General features: G+C 39.2%; 1 protein-coding gene across 1 annotated transcript; it reads right to left on the reverse strand.

Annotated features, from left to right (window-relative positions):
- Positions 1 to 6,662: 6,662 nt before the first annotated feature.
- Positions 6,663 to 18,630, reverse strand: SRGN (serglycin). The gene is made up of 4 exons (XM_006915564.3): positions 18,510 to 18,630; positions 17,437 to 17,645; positions 11,050 to 11,197; positions 6,663 to 7,547 (listed from the first exon to the last, which is right to left on the reverse strand). Exons 2-4 carry the CDS (start codon positions 17,510 to 17,512, stop codon positions 7,328 to 7,330), a joined length of 444 nt encoding a protein of 147 aa, XP_006915626.1. The 5' UTR covers positions 17,513 to 17,645; positions 18,510 to 18,630; the 3' UTR covers positions 6,663 to 7,327.
- Positions 18,631 to 18,636: the final 6 nt, after the last annotated feature.

Raw genomic sequence — 18,636 nt, forward strand, 5'->3', positions numbered from 1 at the left:
ACCAGGACTTTGTAATTCTAAGGCTCGTACTTTTTCTATCAGTCACCCTCTCTAAACATAGAAATATGTTCTATATTTCTTTTGTGGCAAGTTTAAGAACCTTCTTAATAAAAGTGTTTGATAAAAATCAACCTAGACTATCTTTTCTTGAAAAGTGTAAAACCTAGTGCTTCAGCAGAAAAACACAAAGCAATATGTATATTTTCTAAAACATGACTTATCCTCTTAAAATAGTTATGGGAGCCAAAAGATACAGTCTCATGACAGTAACACCCTACTGGGCATAAAAACTCACAAAGCTCCCATTAAATAGTCACAGATGGATTTATTAATGGAAAGATCAGGGTATAACTTAACAACCGTGACCAAAAGAAAAATGCTGTAAAGATCATTCCTATGAGCTGAGTTCTATGAGAGCAAAGTCATGGAGGAAGTTTATCAAGGAGTGTTCGTAGGATCAACATCTGTGTAGAATTGGAAGGAAGCAGGATTTGACAGGAATAATTTGAGCTGCCATGGAGTCACGAGAAAGCTTCACCTGATCCCATAGAGAGTTCCAAAGCTGGAATGTCCCTTCACAGTTGTCCCAAGTGGAGTGTGAGCCTTTATACCCCTACACAGATAAGGCTTTTTGTGTTTGTTTTTATTTTTGTTTTTGTTTTGGCCGTGAGCTATCCAGGGAAAGGAGCATGACCTTGGATGATGTGGATCCCCATCCGAGAACTTGCAGCTATCAGCCAACCTTCCCAGTAGCTGAAATAACTCCTCCAGTTCTGAAGGGGGCATCTGAGAAACACAGCACAGCACAGCATCCATAACTGTACCATAGAGATCCATTTGCTTCATATAAATTCTGGGAGCAGCTTCCTCAGGACACTGGAGGTCTCCTTGTAAGGAAAGCTTATGAGAAAGTCAGTGGAGTGAATTACAGCTGCTTCTACTGCAACTGGTATCAAGGCTACAATTGATATTTATCAAATTCCTCCTTCGTTATCAGTTTAGATGTTCTTATTTTTGGCTAACCACTACTGGCCTAGACAGTTTGGCTGGAAGTTTGACCCACCTTCAACCATGAAGATCTGAGGCCTTGGTTACCATGCCCTTCTCAGGTCTGGCTGTTGAAATTATCCTTTTACCATCAAAACTGGGCAAGGAATTATTAAGATAAGCCTCAGATGGTCACCTGGGTATCAACTATAGTTCTCCTAATCTCCACTGTGTAGCAGCAGCCCTGCCTCCTCTTGATGATCAGATCTATTACCGCTGCCCAGATGATGATTTCTTCTCGATTGTTCACCCCTTGGTACAAAGAGGTTAAAGTGTCTGAATGATGACAGCCATAGCTTAAAGTTCAGTAGGATTCTTACTGTGTTCCCTAGTGGAAATGTTTCCCTTGGAGAACAATAACATCTAACTCCGCCAAACACAGAGTTACAGTGACAGGAAACATAAATTCCCCAAGTAAGTTTGATGTTAAATGTGTTCCATCCTTCCACTCCTTGGTTCCTGGAACCACATATTCTCCAAATTAAAGACACAGCACAATATACAGGTTATTGATTTAGCATAATACTGCATCCTGGAAGTTGGCGTCCCAATATCAGTATATCATATCTAAGCTGGTGTCTCAGCTGTGTCTTCAACAGGCCCTTCTATCATTCTATTATGCCGGTGGCATCTGTGATATGATGTGTGATACAACCAATGGATGCCATGGTCATGTGCCACTGCTGACCCTCCTTGCTGAAAGTGGGTACTTGAGTCTGAAGCAACATTATATATGAAATCATGTTAGTAGATCAAACATTCTGTAAGCCCTTATATATTGATGCTACTATAGGCCTCATGGATAGGAAAGGCAATCCATATCTAGAATACATGTCTGTTCCTATTAGAACAAATGTCTGGCCCCTTCAGGATGAAAGGAGCCTAATATAGTCAACTTGCCACCAAAGTCTCCATGGAGGACAGTGCCACATTATGGTTCAGCAATGAGCTCTATTGCTAGTATATAGGATATTTGGCAACATCGGTAGCTAGATCAGCCTTGGTCAGTGGGAGACCACACATAGCCTCCTCTCTGCCTTTATGGCTACTTCTCCATGAGTTGATTGTGCTAGCATTAGGGTGGCCTATGACGGAGGTTGGCTGACACCTGCCCAAGTCATTTTGTCTACCTGGTTATTTAGTGCCTCTTCTGTGATAGATGCTTTTCTGATGGGTATTATCATTTGAAAAAGATTTTGAGACTTTGTATCTTCTCTCATTGATCCATTCATATACCTATACCCCAGACTTCTAAGTCCCCAACCTTCCAATCTTTCTATTTTAGGCCCCTGACCAAATGATCAAAACATTCACCTCTTCCCATGAAACTGTATATATTCTAACCTTGGGCTACCTCTCTTTCCACACAGAGTGAATGATCAGGTACATCCCATGAAGCTCTGCCCATTGAGAGGATTTCCTCTCTCACAACTATTTTCAGGACCACTCCTAATTGGCACTGTAGTTTAGCTGCCATCCATTTTTGACTTGCACTTATATACCAGGTCAATCCATCTGTGAACCAAGCTTGATCTTATTCCTACTCTGTCATTTGATCATAAGGAACACACACACGCACCTCTGCCATATGGCTGTAGGTGTGAGCTGAGGGAGAGATGTCAGTGCACCAGTGGTACATGACATGGGGGTCTAGTCACAGAGTCATGATCCATCGATACAGTGGACCTCTGTGATATTCTGTGAGCGATCCAGCCAGTCTAGGTCTCTCAGATTATATTATGACAGAGGATAGAAGCGTTAACCTAGCCCTGGACATAGGTTGCAAATATATACCATTGTCCAGTCCAAGAGAATGTAAACTGTTTCTGAGCCTCTTTTTTTGACAGGGATGGAAAAGAAAGCATTTGCCAGCTCAGTGCCCGCCTATCATATACCTAAAGCTGTATAACTATGCTCTAACAAAACTACTACATCTGGCATTGCTGCTGCAATTACAATTACTATTTGGTTGAATTTGTAATAGTCCTTTGTCATCTTCCAGGATCTATCTGTGTTTTGCAAGCCCCAGACTAATGAATTAAATGGAGGTACATTAAGACCAGCATCCCTACATTCTTTAGCTTTTTAAAGGTACTACTAATCTCTGACATTCCCCTCAGGATAAAATGTTTTTGAATTTATTGGTGGATGGAGGGTGAGTAGCTTTGGAAGTTTTCACTTGGTCTTCTTCATTATAATAGCTCCTATCATGTAGATCAAGAAACCAATGTAGAAGTTGTGCTAACTACCAAGTATGTCTACTCTAATTATACATTTGGGTACTGGAAAAATGACCACCATAAGCCAGACCTGGGTCAAGATTGCATTTGTAACCCAACCAACTCATGCCCGACTAACAGGGAGGCCAAGATTTTGGGTCTCTGTGTATCAAAGTCAATCAGACTCTGTAACTGACTCTGCTTGAAATATTTAAATGTTCTCCTTTTCCTACTGTCCTCTACTAAGGATCTAGTAACTGAGTAAATAGCCCTTTGGTTAAGCATTAGAGGAATCAGTACTGTGTATACTGGCCACAGTGTCACAGGATCCTTATTCCAGAAGGCCTAACCAGGTCTGAAAACTGGCTCAGGTAAGGAAACTGAACCGAAGGATCATACTTTTTTATTGAGGCAGCTGCCCTTGTCATCCATCCTTGATGTTTCTCATTGAATAGATTGAGCGATATCTTCGTTAGCTGCCCAACTGTGATATCGTGATTTATAATAAGAATACATATATTTCTTTATATATATGTGTGTGTGTATATATATATATGTATATATAGCTTTCATTCACTGTTTCTGACACAGAGCTCCCAAAACCCTTGGAATTTCCTAAGAGATGAAAGCCATAGAAAGTGTCTTTTGTTATGTTAATGAGATGACTTTTAGACAGCACCTAAGAATGGGGTTGCCAGTGGAACCAACCATGCAGTTAGAGGGTTGGAACTTTCAGTTGCACCCTACCCTGACCTCTAGCGAGGGGAGAGGGGTGGTTAGTGATTTAATCAGTCATACCTTTGTAATGAAGCCTCCAAAAAATCCAAAAGAGCAAAGTTCGAGAACTTCCAGTTTGGTAAATCAGAACTTTCCACTGCCATTGTGCCAGGCTCCAAACTCCATGAGGACAGAAGCTCCTTTGTTCCGGACCTTGCCCTGTATATCACTTCATCTAGCTGGAGTTACATCCTTTTACAATATGTCAGTGATCTAATAAGTAAAATGGTTCTGAGTTCTGTGAGACACTAGCAAATTAATTGAACCTGAGGTGGGGATTATTGGAACATCCAATATACAGCCAGTTGGTCAGAAGCACATGTGACAACCTGGGTTTGATTGGCATCTGAAGTGGAGAGCAAGCAGCCTTGTGGGAATAAGCCCCTAACCTATGAAATTTGATGCTGTCTCCAGGTAGATAGTTCAGAATTGAATTGAATTACAGGACACCCAGCTGGTGTTAGAGACTTGCTAGTTGGTGTGGGGACCAATCCCCAGCCCTAACACATTGGAATTTGCTGCAGAACTCTTACCAACTGTTTTACCTCTAGAGATGCCATCTCCATAACTCTTTGCCCAATAGGCTCTCCTAGCTTCCATTCTGACTTCGCTGCTCATTATGATAATTGCACAACCTGGTTTCTGAAGGCTGAGCACTACAACCTGACCTGTATTATTTTGAGACTCCCATTATCCCCATTGCTATTAGCGAGCCCAGTTCTGCAACATCTCTATCATTAACTCTGCCCTTCTGAGGAGAGCTACCACTGAGATCTCAGAGATGCTGTCCCTCTCACCAGTATATTCTTCATCACTTTGGCCTTCCTGCAGAACGAAGTCATCTGATGAGTTTTCTAGGTTTACACAGCCTGTTCATTCTTGTGTGCTCACTTCCTTAAACCTTTGACCCCCTTCTTTCACTGCCAGCCATGGCAGTTCTAACATTTCTACTTCACTTAAGAGGGGTTGTCACGCTCTCTAAGCTTCTAAGAGCCATTCTAGCAGCGTGTCAACACCTTCTTCCTGGGGTTCTTGCCAGGGTATTAAAACCTGTGCCCCAGAAGAGTACTTCCATATTGGTAAACACTCTCTCATCAAGCTTGATGTCTTACTTCCATCCTTTGTTCTAGCACTCTTAAAATTAAGTCGCATAGACACACTTTGCTTCTGAGGTACACAACAACTAGGTTCTGCAGAACCTTCAGAGTATATTTCTTCCTTCCCAGGCCCAACACTTTCTGTTGGCTTATATTGTAATTTACTTATTGATCTTGCCTCTAGGAGGGAAGGTGAAGGCAAACCTTGAAGAAGCATGCATGTGGTCTTGAAGGGCAGAAGTCTCTTAATCACCTTCAAGCCAGAGGAAAGCATTAGTTCTTAAGGAGTGGGCCTCTTCTATAGGTTCAGAGAGTTTGAGGAAATCTAGGGATTTAAGATCTGAACGTGTCAACCCAGATGTCCTCATCTCTCAGGATCCCATTTTTATCCACTTGGTGCCCTGACTTTGCAGAATAGACTTGGCTAGGTTGACAATTTAACATTCTTGCACTCTGCAATTCTTATGATTACATCCTGGGCCTAGTCCTCAGCTTTTGCTGCCATTCCACTACAGAAGAGTGTTTCTTAATATGCTGTCAAGGGGATACATTGTTTTTCACATATAGCCTTTAATTAATCATCCTTGGCCTTTCATCGACTCTTTTTAATGGCATTAATTGCCTCCAGCAACAGCCATCCAAATACCATTGTCTTTATAATTCTTACTTCTCCATATTTCTCAAATGCCTGATACCTCACACTCTGGTGTATTTCCTTCCACTGTACACCATCCCAGTTCATCATCACTGAAAGTTGCCAGTCAGGCAGCAGACAATCTAGCTCCAAAATCCCCTTTCAGCATCTGCTTTCCACCTATCCTGGAACCAACTGTTGCAATTTAGATTCTCCATGGAGCCAATTATGAGATGAAAACTAGCTTGTAGAAAGTTTCTAAGGTAGCACAGCTGTGAGGGGAATGGAAGGAAGCAAAAGTAAAAAAGAAATTGAGCTGCAAAGCAGTCTCAACAAAGCCTTAGCTGACCCCTAGGAGAGCTCTGAATCAGTGATGGCCCATCTGAGTTGCCCCAAGTTCAGGGGAGGGGCCTGGAATTAGCCGACCCTTAGGAGAGCTCAAATCTGAGTTGCCCCAAGTTCAGGGGAGGGGCCTGGCATTTGTATGCCCACATCAAACAGTCATTGGGTACAGGCTGCTCTGAAAAGAAGGTGTGGCCTTGGATGAGGTAGCCCTCTTCAACATAGATTAATCTAAGTCCTCAGTTCTGAAGAGAGGATCTGGATGGTGCAGGACAGGATCCCTGACAATGATGGTGACAGGCTTTTCAGAACTAAGGGAAACAGAGATGGTAATAGCCTTCAAGAAGAAGCGCTTAGACAAGAATAACCCTCTTGCTATAGTATGATTGTTTTCTTCATCTACTAGTTAAATAGAATTTGATTCTAGTTACAAAATTTGCTCTCACTATAAAATAATTCTACACATATTTTGTTAATAAGAGTTCTAGAAACAACTAAACAAAAATAATTATTACCCTCAGTTTAGAATAAGAGATCCCAGACAGCTTAACTCTTTAATTATATTTCTGCTTTAATAGAATAACATTTGAAAATACACAGATATCCATGAAAAAGGTAAAGCAGTATGAGGCACTGAGAGCACAATTGTGCTTTAATTTGGGTCTTAAGTTTATAATAGCAATCATACTTCTAAACAAACCATATCTAGTAACTTTGTGAACACATCCAATGGTAATATTAGAGCAGTACATTTCACACTGTAAGACATGTCAAATACCCACTCTATAAATCCATCTTGTGTTTTATCTGTTTTTTTTTTTTAATAAGAAAAAGGGCATATCTATAATTTACAGTCAGGTTCTGAAGACTTAGATATAAAATACTGCCCGTCGATTTGCTTCGAAAACTAAATTTTTAAAAAAAAAAACAGTGTAATTTCTTCTTTAAAGCAATTTCATAGACATGAGGAGTCTAGTTTATTTCATCATGATGTTGGTTAAATGTGATACAAAGAAAATGCAGGTATTTTCTAGGATAATAGTATAAAGGTTTTAGAATTCATGAGAAAAAAAGGTGATAAAGCTTAAATTTCTTTTTTCAGATGTTTTAAAATTTCTATAAAACTTTTTGTCCCCAAATTAATCATTTATCCATGGTACACAAGATATACTGAATGCATTGCCTGGAGTCAAGGTGGGAAACCCCCTTTTTTACATAATAAAATTCTCTTCTGGTCCATCTCGACCCAAGTCTTGGTCGTCTGAGGGCAGAGGCCTAAAGTTGTAATAGAAAGCATCATCTTTATCTGCTGGTTGGTATTCCTGTTCTGTTTCAGTTGAGAAGCCACTTCCAGAGTCTGATCCAGAGCCCGATCCAGAATAGTCCTCAGAAAGAGGGAAGACGTCATTCAAGTTCTGGGGTATGGTCATCCTGAAGGAAGACAGAAAAATAAAACACACTACAATAACGCTGGAGACATGAGGAAGTTGATTGTAATACATTCATTTAAGATACAAAAATACATGCGGCCACCCAGTTAATCAAGTTAAAACTTTCCCAGTTATTCCGTGCTTTATAACAAAAACAGGCAGGACCTTTCCTCGAGTCCGCCTACACTTAATATATCTAATTGTACTTAACAATTCCACATTTACCCACTGCCAACTCATATAAACAATGCTAATTTCCTTATCACTAGCATGGCAATCCTACTGTGGAATTTACTTAAAGGATCATTTATTAAAAATAAAAAGACCCCTTTTCCCATTTTCTCCTACTAAAGAAAGAACAAGTAAGCCAGTCTAGATAGATGAAATTTTTTCATGATTTAAAATTTCTACAAAACTTCTAATAATTCACGGTGCTTCAACAAAGCTCACTCTTAAGAAATACTTTGTAACGAGTTAAGCATTGTATTTGCCAGCATATTAACATTCAATTTCCTTCCTCAAAATAAGGGTATTTATTCAGCTGGGTTTAGTGTGGTGATAGGAAGTTTGCTCAGCACTGAAGCCCAGGGCAATGGTGCCACCCCTCAGTGGCATAAGAAGGCAACAAAATGTCAGAGACAAATGTTGAATTTCACAGCCTATGGGTCATTTTCTCCATGAAAATAACAAACCACAGGCCATACGACAGATTAGTGTTTCATTCATGCATACATTCAATAAATATTTGTTGAACATCTGGTCCCTATTCTGAGCTCCTGGGGTAGAGTGGGGACTAACAGATAAGGTCCCTGCTCAAGAAGTTCATAACTTAGTGGGGGAAGACAGACAATAAAAAGTAAATAAATAAATCAGGAAAATTAGGTGGTGCTAAAAGCTATGCAGAAAAATGAAACAGACTAATGTAATAGAGAGTGACCAGGTGGCTAGCTTAGACTAAGGAGTCAGGAAAAAGGCTGGAAACACAAATTTGGTAGTCACACAGACTCTCGCGCTCTCTCTCTCTCTCTCTCTCTCTCTCTCAAAGCCATGGAACAGACCACCAAAAGAAAGCATGCAAATAGAGAAGAGGCCCAGAACAGAGCTAGGGCCACACCAACATATTAAATATTGAAAGAACAGCCAAGGACATAGAAAGAAACCCAAGATAAGGTGGGGCCATGGAAGTCCAGAGAAGAAAGCATTTCAAAGGAAGAGTCAACTGTTTTTGAAGGCAATCAAGAAGTCAAGTAAGCTAAACACAGAGAAGTGACCAGTGGATGTGTTGACCAGGAGTAATTGTGACCTTAACAAGCACTGAGAGTGGAGGGCAGGAACAGAAGTCCTATTAGAAGGGGTTGAGGAGAGAGAGGAGTGGGAAGACAGCGAGCATTGGCTCCCCTTTCAGGAAGTGCTACTGTAAAGAAGAGCAGAGGATGAGGCGATAGCCAAAGAGGATGCAGAATGAAAACAGGGATTTTACCTAAATGTAGGAGATACTAGACAATGTCTGCATAGTGATGGGAAGAAGATACTGGGTTCAGAGGAGTAACTGTAGAATTGAACTAGAGAAGGTGACTGGGGATAAGATACTCAGCACGAGTTCAGAGGAGTAACTGTAGAATTGAACTCCTAGAGAAGGTGACTGGGGATAAGATACTCAGCACGAGGAGGAGTGGCCTTAGAAGCTGCCACAGAGTCCTGTCAGGAAATGTATCTAAATATTTAACACAGAGAATTGCTTACACATGTGATGGAAGAGAAATGAAGCCAAATAAGGGACTATGAGGAAACCCAGATACTAGCAAACACAAGAAAATACTTCCATCCCTGGGCTAGAGGGACAATGGAAGGAGGCAGTGTTGCCTGAACCCAACGACTAGGGCGTCTATCTGTTGGGAGCTGAAGCCGTGGATGAGATACAGCCCTGCCAGAGCTGATGCCCAAGGCAGGGAATAAGGAGACACATCCTCATCCCTCCCCGCCTCCAGTGCTCCTCATCTCCCTTCTGTGCCTCCCATTGGCCAAACTCAGCCACGGATATGGCAGCCTAAGAAATGCAGACCACATGGATCAGCCCTCACCACCCACCCAATACAAAGCAGGGAGTGGGAGGGAGGAGAAATGGATCTGAGGGCAAACAGGACCAGGACTTGCACAGAAGCAGGGACTCTTCATTCATAGTGACAGGAGTGTCATAGTGAGAAGGAAAGTTGCTGGCTGTGGAGAGGGAAAATCACTGAGATTTGAAGAGAGGACAAAAGGTGTAAAACAGTTGTTTTGGACAACTTGGATTATTCCTCTAACATTTTAGATTTAAATGAATTACGATTGGAATCTATGACTTAAAATAATGGATGACGCTGTAATATGAGGTTCGAGCTTAATGCTGTGGAGTTAAAGCAAAAGCACGGGGGCAGGACTGTAGAGCTGCATTTTGAGAATGGTGATGATGTCATCTCTTATACAGTGAATGCAGAGAGTCACCAGGATCCCCAAAGTGATAATGGACTTACCTGGTTTGGGCATGACGATTTACCTGGCTTTGAGGAGAATGATTTTTTAGGTTTAACTCTGAGGATTAAAACTTTTATGGTAATCCTTCATAATGCATTTTTGCTGTATGTTATATAACTTTGATATTCATTGAAATAATGGATTCAAATACAATTCAAATTTTTGTTACTTATGAATTCCTATTGAATCTTTTTTGCAAGTTTAAAGCAGGTTTTATTTGATCAAGGAGAGTTCTGGTTTTCTTTTTGTAAGTCATGGCCATTTAGTCTTCCTTTCTCTAATTTTTCTTTTTTTTTCTTTTTAATCACCATTGCCTAAATCCAGAACATTTTATCACCCCTCAAGAATCCCACACGTATTAGCAGTCACTCTTTATCCTCCTTCCCCCGTAGCCCCTGGCAACCACTACTGTATTTCCTACCTCTGTGGATTTGTCTCTTCTGGACATTTCATATAAATAGAATTATATAATATGTGGCTTTTTGTGTCTGGTTTCTTCTACTTTGCGTAATGTTTTCAGGATTCATCTACGTTGTACCGTGTGTAAGTACTTTGTTCCTTCTTGTGATTAAATAATATTCCACTTTAGGGATATAGCACATTTTGTTTATCCATTCAGTTAATGGCCTCCCATTAGATTTTAGTATCTAATGGGCTCTATTTACACAAATAAAATGATGTTCAATCACTTTCAATACCTGTTGGTGAAAAATATTTTCACCAATTTCATTTCACCAATTATTTTCACAAATTTTTCACTTAAGTTTTGTCTCTGCCACAACAAGACTTTGCAAAAGTATAGATGAATCATGTGTTCCTGTACATCTCGTACACCAGTAAACATTGTACAGTTTTACCATGTACTGTGCAATGAAAACCAAACTGCCAAAGCAAGAGCCTGAAGAAAAATAGTCTGGACAACCCTCCCACCTCCATGCCAAGATCTCAACAGAGGTTTGTGAAAGTAAAAGGAGAGAAAGTCCACTTACGAAAAAGGGTCAGTCCTTGGAGAGAGGATTCTGTTGGATTCCCCCGGAGGTAGGTCGAACTCTGGTCCCTTTTCATCAACGCAGTTTATAGAATTACTGTCAGGATTACAGCGGACCCACTGGTACCTGGCTCTCCTCACAGGTGAACCTGTTCAAACAAGGAACCTGTGTGGTTAATAGGTATCTTTTACACGGCTTCTAATCTCTCTGTCCCTGAGAAATGTTTGATTAAATAGATTCTAAATTTGCTAGAAGGTAAGGTGTGGACAGGTTTTCTGACCATTAATTTAACAGGAGCACCCATCACATGCCAGCCGTTTATATATATCATTTGCCCTTCTCTCAACACCCTTAGGAAGTAGCCCAGAGTCGAAGGTGAGAATAGGCTTTGCAATCAGCTGCCTGGAGTGAAGTCCCAGCTCTGCTACTGGTGAGCTGTGAAACTCACTTCCCTGAGCCCTCACTGCAAAATGAAGATACTAACAGTGTCTCTTTTTCATAAGCTGGTCACAAAAATTAAATGAGAAAATGCATGTAAAGATCTTAACATAGTGCCGGGCACACAGTAAACACTTGATAATATTAACTATTATTTTTGTACTATTATCTCCATTTTACACAAAGGAAAACTAAGGCCACACAAGTGCTAAGTAGAGGGCCCAGGATTCAAACCTGTATCTGACCCCAAAGCCTACCTCTTCTTACAGAGATGAGCTGAATCACGTTCAGAAAGGTTGAGAGGTACACCAAGTGAGGTACACCTGCAATATTAGAGTCCTAGTTCTTGAGGGTGCTCTTAGGAATGAAAAGTAGATAAAGACTTGGGCTCTTTCTTTGCCTTCTGATATAGTCAGAAATTTCAAAAGAACAGGATTCTCTATTTACAAAGGGACAGACAGGTTGAAATATCCTAGTCTGTCACAACTATTTAAGAAAAAAAGACAGTGCTGTGATCATTGTAGCTTTTTTTTCCAATAGTAAAAGATTGGAAAGTTAAATGTTAAATAAATTAAGGTATAGCCTACAATACTATACAACATTGCCAAGTTATTATGCCATTAAGATATATACATGACATATTTATATGTATCTATAGATAGGTCAAATATAGTATAAAAATAATTGAAGCTGTTCACTTTAATATTATTTAAAATAGGGAAATAACTAAGTAGTCAAAACAATAGAAAATACTCAGATAAATTATGAGGCATTCATATGAGAGAATATTAACCAAATGGTAAAAAAAGTAGTTGGTTATAGAAAAAAATATGTAGCATCATAAAAAAATCTATATTTTAAAATGAGTGAAAAAAGCAGAATACCACTCCGCATGCATAATAGTTGTTAATGCAACCACGTAAACAAATATGGGGGATGGGAGGAAATACACAAAAATAACTATAGTGGTAGACTCGAGTGATTTTTTTTCTCACTTCATTTTCTAAATTTGTGTAATAAACAATATTTCTTTAAAAATATAAACAAAAGAAAGACTGATGTAGAAAAATAGTAAATATTCCCCCATTGTTTCTCTCTCTCTCTTTCCTTTCTATGGAATTATTATTATATCACAATCTTCTCCCTGATTCCTGAATATAGCCCACAATGTCTGGTTTGGGACAGCTAGAAATCCAAAATGGATTAGCTCTGTCACTGCCTGGAAGCTGGAGGTAAGGTAGCAAGTTGACATCACAATGTCTGCCCTTTACCAGCTGTGTTACCTTGACCAACTTACTTAACCTCCCTGTACCTCTATTTTCTCATCTATAAAATGGGGTCAGTAATAAATCTAATGAGATATAAATGTTAGGTTCTTAGATTCACACCATGGTCAGAGTTCTTAAGTGCTAGTTTCTCTGATAAGGAGAACAAAGACGAATCTTTGATAGAAAAGAGCTTGTAGAGAGACCAGAATTTAAATTTCTATTCTACCATTTAATGGCTCTCTGATTCTCAATTTCTCATCTTTCAAATGTAAATAGTAGTATCCTAAAGAGTTCCTGTTTAAGCAAGATAAATGTGTGTGAAACACCCAGCACAAGGCTTCGCATTTGATAGGTATTTAATACATACTAGTTCTTTCTTTCTCTTCTCTTTCCTGAAGCAGCCTAAGTTTGGAATTTAATTGCTACTTAGAAGCCTCATCTTGTAGGTAAAATGAAAACCTAACATCTCCAGCAGAGGGCGCTGTCTTCACACACTATGTTGTCTAGATCACCACTGTCCAATAGAAACATAAGATGAAACCACGTATGGAATTTTCAATGTTATAGCAGCCATATATGAAAAGGTAAAAAGAAACAACTCTAATAAATTTTAATACATTTTATTTAAACCAACATATTCAAATATTGTCATTTAGCATATAATCAATATAAAAGTTATTAATGGATTTTTTATATTCTTTTTTTCAGACTAAGACTTCAAATCTGGTGTATATTTTATATTTAAAGCACATCTCAATTTGGACTAGCTACATTTCACACTTTCAAGTGCTCAGTAGCCACAAGGGGTTTGTGGGTACCATTTAAGACAGAGCAGGTCTAGGCATTCTCCTCTACCTGGGGCTGATGCACTGAGTATCAAGCAGAGGAAATGTTTGCATAGACAGCAATTTAAACAGAAAAGTAAAGCTAAACTTTATGAGGAAGAATCTAGGTGAAAGACTACATCTTCTCTCTGGTATAACAAATACAACTTTGATAAATCAGTAAAACAAATCTAAAATACAAAATTTCCCTAGAGTTCAGAATCTCACCTTTAAAAGATGTTGGGGGTGATGAAATGTTCTAAAAATGACTGTGGTGATAGTTGTACACATCTGTATCAAAACACCATTGAATTTTACACTTTAAGTGGGTGAATTGTATGGTGTGAATTCAATCTCAATAAAACTGTTTAAAAATGTATAAAGAAATCAAATGTAGAAGTTCCCCCCTTCCTCCAAAAGTTTATCTGATTTGGAACTGATGACTTTAAATCTTCTTTAAAATAAAGAACATGGTTACAGACACATAGTTTCTGACATATCTACTCAGGGATGTTGACAGGATGTGAAAATTCAACAGCTCCAGTCCCTGCTGTCATGGGAATATCTTGTCTCTATCCTGCTCAAGAAAAATATCTCATGATTACCATATTTTAAAAAATAAAAGGAAGTATGTTTGTGGACAGAAAGATTATCTTCCTTCACTGGATCTGCTGGTAGATTTTGCGGTGGATTCCAAGAAGAAGAATGGTTTTCATTTAGAATCCCTTCCCTCACTGCCCACTGCCCCTCTTCTCTGCCTCAGTCTCTGTCTCTGTCTCTCTGTCTCTCTCTGTCTCTCTCTGTCTCTCTCTGTCTCTCTCTGTCTTTGTCTCTGTCTCTCTCTCTGTCTCTCTGTCTCTCTCTCTCTCTCTCACTGGTCCTGTTTTACCAAAATGCTTTCTATAAATAAACGTTACCAGAGCGAATAACTTACCCCTGTGAACTCTCTGCATCTTTTTAGATTGTAGTACCAATTTTCCCCCAATATCATCACATTTTTCTGATTTCCTATTCTTAAGGGGGACTTGCTGCAGGTGTTAGAGAAACTTGAGCAGATACGGCCATGTGGGGGCAGGGGTGAAGACCATTTTATGTATTTTGTAAGTTTTTGTTTGTTTTAAATAAAGAAAATCTCTAATCCACCAAGAAGACAGCCAAGTTGGAGTAGAAAGTTAACTCTGACATTGAAAGCAGATGACCAGTTCTGTCATTAATTAGTTGTAATGAGCCTTGGGCAAGTCTCTTAAATTATTTGCAAAAAGTAAAGAGCAAGTGAGATGATGAATGTAAGATCCAGTTTTTTTCCTGACTAAATTAGTGTTAATTCCTCCTCACAGGGAATGTGATGATCATTTACTAGAGAATGGATGTGAAATCACATTACAACCAAACAGCCCTACACACGGGTAGAATCAATATCATCACTGTGATCCAAGAGACAATGTGGAGTAGATACAATCTGGCTCTGACCCTCTTGGCCACACCTGCTCACGGATTTTCCAGTTTCTCTCTATATAGGTATCTTTGAAAAAGAGAGGCAATAAAGGAGGATTCACAGGCATCATCAATAATCCCCTGGAGCTCTACATTAAATCGATTTGCCATCTGTGCTCTCCAAGGTCTCCTACACATTGCTAAGCTTCCGATTTTTTTTATACATAGTAGAAACAATTTTATACAATGTCTTTACTTGAGTTTGACTTGCAGTTACTGATAGGGGCTGAATTGCATCCCCCCAATTCATATGTCGAAGTCCGAACTTCCAGTATGTCAGAATGAGATTGTATTTGGAGACAAGGTCTTAAAGAGTTAGTTAAGGTAAAATGAAGTCATGTGGATGAGCCCTAGTCTCATACGACTGGTGTCCTTATAAGAAGAAGAGATTGGGACACAGACATACACAGAGGAAGGACTGTGTGGAGGTACTGAAAGAAGACAGCCACCTATAATCCAAGGAGAAAGGCTTCAGAATGAAACCAACGCTGCCAACACCTTAATCTTGGACTCCTAGCTTCTAGAACTGTGAGGAAATAAATTTCTGTTGTTTAAGCCACCCAGACTGTGGTACTTTGTTATTGAGGCCCTAGCAAACAAATATAGTAACCTAAGATGTTTTGAATATTCGGTAAAAGCAAGCCAAAAGCCTAATTAATTTTATCAGCGCAATCAAACCAATGGTTTAAGTAAAACATTTTTAAGAGGCGGGGAAATAATGCTATCGAATCACATCTGGCATCAGATGGATGTACAGTCAAAGAGTGGCGTGGCTCTCTGCAGTGCAGCCTTGAGCTGCTATCACTCACACGCCACTGTGGGTAGCCATCTGCTTCCCTTTTTATTCAGAAGTAGGCACAAACTCTTCATTACAACACGAAGTGTACTTCTCCTTTAGAAACACCCTAGTTTTTTAATTCATTCTTTCCTTTTTGGTTTGTTTCCAAGACAGAGCTAAACCTACCAGGTGATGACACAAGTGAATTTATACAATTTTGTAATGGTTTCTTTCCTCATTTCTTTCTGATGACTACCTACTACATAGGAACATTTTTGTTTTAATTCTAGTTTTACTTATTGAATCTCAGTGGAGAATGTGACATTTCTGGGAAATTTTGAAGATCTAAAGACTCATATAGCTCTGGTTGGAGTAGACCCGGCACCACTGGTCACACTGGTCTGGGCTTCAAACATGAACCTCTCTGCTCTGCATCATGTCAGAACACATTACAGAATTATTTCATCAAGCTGAAGATTTTCCCTAAAAGATCCAAATAAAGCCTGTTCCCTACAATTAACAAATGTTTTATATTTTAAAAAATACATTAGTAAAAAAGTTTCAATATTACTTGCTGTTTTTTCTTGAGTAATTGTATAAGAAAAAATAATTTTATAAATTTTATAAATTTTTACAAATTTCCAATTCATAATGAATGTATGTGAAATCATCTGTACAATTTCATTTCCACCAGAAGTTAAAAACAAGACAACTAGAAGTCACTTCGAAGGAACAAATCCGGGACATGTGTGTCACCATGACTCAATATTTCCTTTACAATTTAGGGGAACTTAATGTTTTTCTACTATACGTTCTCTCATCTATTTATCAGGCCATGCCCTTCTGCCGTATTTAAACACGATCCCTTATTTGCCAAAGGAGAAGAAATTATATATTTCTCACAAAACTGATCATTCCTATTTTCTTTCAAGGTTTTAAGTTGTTTCATTCTTACTAAACAATCCTAAATGACAGAAACTTAACAAGAAATTTCCAAATGTGTTATTTCTCTCGGCAACAACACAAATACTAAAATTCTTTGGCCTCTCTTTAAAATCTGAGAGAGTTTGCATTAACTAGGCCTAACCATAATTGAATTTTCACTAAGAACCAAGTTTTAAAAAAAGAAGAAAAAATACTCACAAATTTACTCTTATTTAAAAATAGCTCTTCCCAGTGTTACAATGATTATGATAGCACTGCAATGTTTTACAACTTGGGATTGATGTAGACACTCGGATAGTTACTCCAAAACACTCAAAGGTGCCATCTCCTCCATGCAACAGGTCGTTATTCCTTTCTTGAGCTTTTAAAAATTTATAAACCATACATTTTCATCCAAAAATAAAATAGCACATTTTAATCATTGTGGGAGTTTATAAGGCTGCACCCGCCTGAGAGTTTAATTTTTCTTGGTACCCAGCTTAACCAAACTCACACTAGAGTTCAGCCACCACAAATCCTTTTCCTTTGCCTACTTTCCCACAATGTAATACATTATGTACCTTAAAGTTAATACTACTTTTTGTGTGGACTCTGGGGCTTACAAAGAAGATTACAGAGGAACAAGAGTCCTGAGTCTTACCTTGAACTGAAGAATCCAAAACCAAGATGAGGATGAGAGCCAGGACCAGCCTTCTGCACTGGAGAAGCACCTGCATCGTGGCCAGCTCACTTCAGCTCTTCTGCCTGCACGCCAACTTCACGATTAGGAAATGTAGCAGGGCGTTCTCTGTCCCTTTTAGAAAGACTTCTAAAACCTCAGACCCTGCCCAGAATACACGTCACAATTTCCTGAACAAATAGAAAGAGATCCACATCAAAACCCAGACAGATTTTTTTTAAGGCAGCAAAATAACTATTCATATCCATTATGAAACTGCATTACTCTCCCCATGTCTAATTTTTCAAAAGCTTTGTTGTTTGCCACTTGCCTGTTAGAAATTTTTTCCCCACTAAAACAGTAGCATCAGCATTTAGTGCAGTTTGTTCTGCCTTTCTTCAGGTTACAATCTCAACAAGAGCTTGCTAACATTAAGAGTCCGCTGAACTGTTGATGAGATAAGGGAGCTAGATGCTGCCTTTTCATCCCTGAGGCCTTCCACATAAAATAGTCTTAATTTTCTTTTTCATCAAGAGTCACTAAGCCAAGCTCAAAAAGTGAAACTTCAAAGTTGAGTTCTAATTTACAAGAAAGTGTTGTCAGATTTCAGATAAACAATTTCTCCTTGCACTCACTTTCTTCTGCTCGATCACAGGTCTCTCCCTCTCCCTCAAGAATAGAGAGAGTATTTTCTATTATAAAGAACTGGATAAAACAGAAAAATAATCTTGCATTTCTCTGCTCCTTTGAACTAAGTATTTCTTACGATTTTATTCCATTTATACTTTCATCTTTTCTGCTGGTAAAATTTTTCAACTTATGTTTCAGGTCCTCTGGCCTTGAATAAGTTGGAAATCAGAAACGAGGGGAAGTTCTCCTCTCGGTGGGCTGCTGGCCCTCAGAAAACACACACACCACTGCCCCTGTGAATTAAGGAACAACATTTTCCCAGGTCCTGGGGATTATGTGCAGACTTCTGCAGGACCGAGGAACACCAGGTACAAGCGCCATATTAAAGTCACACAATAAACACAACAGTCACACAATAAACGCACCTGCTTTTTCCCCTACTTCCATTCAAGATTCGACCATGCTTCCTTTCAATGCGCCTGTCCCTACAGCTCCCACTTGCCATTTTATCCTCACTTGGCCTGTCCTTTGACAGAAGGGAGGAGTTTCCCT

Source organism: Pteropus alecto, unplaced genomic scaffold, assembly GCF_000325575.1.
Source record: "Pteropus alecto unplaced genomic scaffold, ASM32557v1 scaffold155, whole genome shotgun sequence".
Lineage (NCBI taxonomy): Eukaryota > Metazoa > Chordata > Mammalia > Chiroptera > Pteropodidae > Pteropus > Pteropus alecto.